The 2,500-nt window shown below is 36.9% G+C and overlaps 1 protein-coding gene across 3 annotated transcripts in view; it reads left to right on the forward strand.

Annotated features, from left to right (window-relative positions):
• Positions 1-2,500, forward strand: part of LOC137998943 (RNA cytosine-C(5)-methyltransferase NSUN2-like) — a 33,309-nt gene that overhangs the window by 1,489 nt on the left and 29,320 nt on the right. For 2 of the 3 annotated variants that reach the window (XM_068844786.1, XM_068844799.1), the window contains exon 2: positions 1,952-2,041. The exons of the other annotated variant lie outside the window; for it this stretch is intronic. In XM_068844786.1, coding sequence (XP_068700887.1) covers positions 1,952-2,041 — 90 coding nt within the window. The remainder of the gene's footprint in view (positions 1-1,951; positions 2,042-2,500) is intronic. 3 annotated transcript variants of the gene reach the window in all.

Here is a 2,500-nt window from a genome sequence, read left to right on the forward strand (position 1 = left end):
CTTAATTGGCCACTCCCCGTAGTCGCTTTTGAGGGCCAATGAAAACAATCACAAAAGAACATAACATTCAACAGCAACTGTTAAGAATCCCAACTGGCCAGAGGCAAGCTAGTTGGCTATTTACAAGTGCAGCTGAGAAGTTGAACCAGGGACTGCCAGGAACACATTCATCAGTGACCAGAACATGTCTTGAACCTGTGATCCCCAGATCTCAAGGCGAGCGCCCTAACCAGTGGGCCACATTGAGTCCTCCTATTTCATCTAAGTAAATTCCATTTACATTGTATGAGTAGACTTTTATATTTTATTGTCCTCTCTTGGTGGGGGATTTCTGTACATATATGAGGATTCAGTTCTTCTCTAGTAGCACCCTTTTTGCATTATCTTAACATCCTTATTGTGCAAATAAAGTTTTTATAAATAAATAAATGAAAGACAATGAATCGAGGAAAGAAATATTTTAAGATTTTTAGATCAAAGCTACAAATGCTACTTTTAAATAGCACCAACAAAAGAAAAAGGTTGAACAGGATTGAAACTACATGTACATGTAAACCACAACCTCTGCAATACTAGTGCAGTCTTCTACCAGTGATATTGATCTATTAATTAAGCCAACTGAGAGCTGGCCATTTTGTGCATTTGTAATAAACACAGAGAGGATATGGACATGGAGACTATAAAAAAGACGTACATGTGTATATTAGGGGTGGTGAATGGTAAATGCGAGACTTTGCGAGACGGCCAGACCAGCGTTTTTCTTTGCGAGCCCGAGACATTTTGACTTTTTAGATTGCGAGACCGAGACTTCAAAGTGTTTGACACCTTCATATAAAAAACGAGACTGCGAGACGCACATAACCGCTCAAAAGACGAGACTGCGAGACCCGTGAAATTCAACTAAAATTTTGCGAGACCCAGAGTTTTTGAAGAACCATTCGCCACCCCTTATATTGAACTGCAGAAAGAAGATTTTGAATTCCTTTTGAACAGTTAAGAACACTACTGAAGCACTAACGAAGGAAAGGCTTGAACAGGATTTCAATCCATGCATAACACTGCGATTCTTAATACTGTGAAATATAAGTGCTATAATGAGCATTGTTTGAAATAATGTATCCTTCCATTGACATTACAGAGAATGTTTTAGTGGAAACTTTCAGGCATCTATAAGTACAAAGTGTCTTTATGTCTAACAGCCAAAAGGACTTAAAATATTTAATGACTTTCTGGTGGAGAGATATGTAGATGCAGCCATAATATTACAGACATTCCAACCCCTTTTGAAGGAAAATAGGGAGTATTTTTTAGAACCAATGGCACTTGCATGAGCGCTTAAGTCTCAAGCTTGTAGGGGGGTCTAGGAGCATCCCCACCAAGAAATTTTTGCAAATTTAGTTTCTCTCAAGTGACATTTCCTGCATTTTGACATCATTTTTGCAGTATTCTAGAAGGTCTTAATTATCCATGCTTGTCCACCATTCTTGGAGCTGCTAAATGGAGTAAGACTGCTGGCCTTATGAGTATCAAAACACGGAGTGTTCAACAGAGAGGATAAGAAAGTTTAATACGTAAGGTTTTAGCCTCAAATCAGGATAATCTGATAAAAATCGGGAGAGCGGGAGGCAACACATCAAATCGGGAGGCTCCTGATCAAATCGGGAGGGTTGGAATGTCTGATATTAAGGGTGGATCTTACCATTTTATCAAAGCAACTGACGTAATTGGTATTGTCCAGTCTCAAAGCATGGAAGTGGCATTGCTGTCATCCATACCTACCGGTAACCCTTCTCTCCTCTATCTCAGAGAGCTCTAAACAAATCTAATTTACAATCTGTACCTTTGTTACACAGATTTTTTTCTCTTTTATGAAGAAACTTTTTGATTCATGTTGGCATTGAAAGGCTAAATGTAAGATTTAAAGACAAGGCATATTATTCTTTTTGTTTAGGCACAACAAAGGAGACAGAATAAGTTACATGCTAAAACACAGTGGGTAAACATTATCAGGAAAAATGATTTATTTGAACAATATTACAAGGTATACATAATAAGAATAAGACTAAGAATAAGAATAACAATAATAATTATTATATTTCTCTCTGTTACTTTTTGGCAATCCAGAATTTTGATTATAACTGTGTGGGATGCCCATTTGCCAGATCACTTCTAAAAATCAGTCAATTTCAAATCGAACATTTATAAACCTTTGATGTGGTTAAAATTTTTCCATTGTCAAACAAAACGTTAGCAACTAAAAAGCTTTCATCATTCTTTATGCAAGGGCATGCCAAAAATCTGAGTAAATTATGCAAGTGCTGTTTGGCAAAGCAGATAAAATACTTACTTCATTTTGAGGTTTTTTTTTTTCAGCAATATATTAATTTCATCAATGTATGCTTTGGTCTTGTGGATTGAGCTGTGAGTAACCTCATTTAGACCGTGGTTTCAAAAAACAAACACCAAGAAACAATGAGAAACGGCAAAGACTCCACACAGA

The sequence above is a fragment of the Montipora foliosa genome, chromosome 1 (genome assembly GCF_036669935.1).
Source record: "Montipora foliosa isolate CH-2021 chromosome 1, ASM3666993v2, whole genome shotgun sequence".
In the NCBI taxonomy this organism is placed as follows: domain Eukaryota; kingdom Metazoa; phylum Cnidaria; class Anthozoa; order Scleractinia; family Acroporidae; genus Montipora; species Montipora foliosa.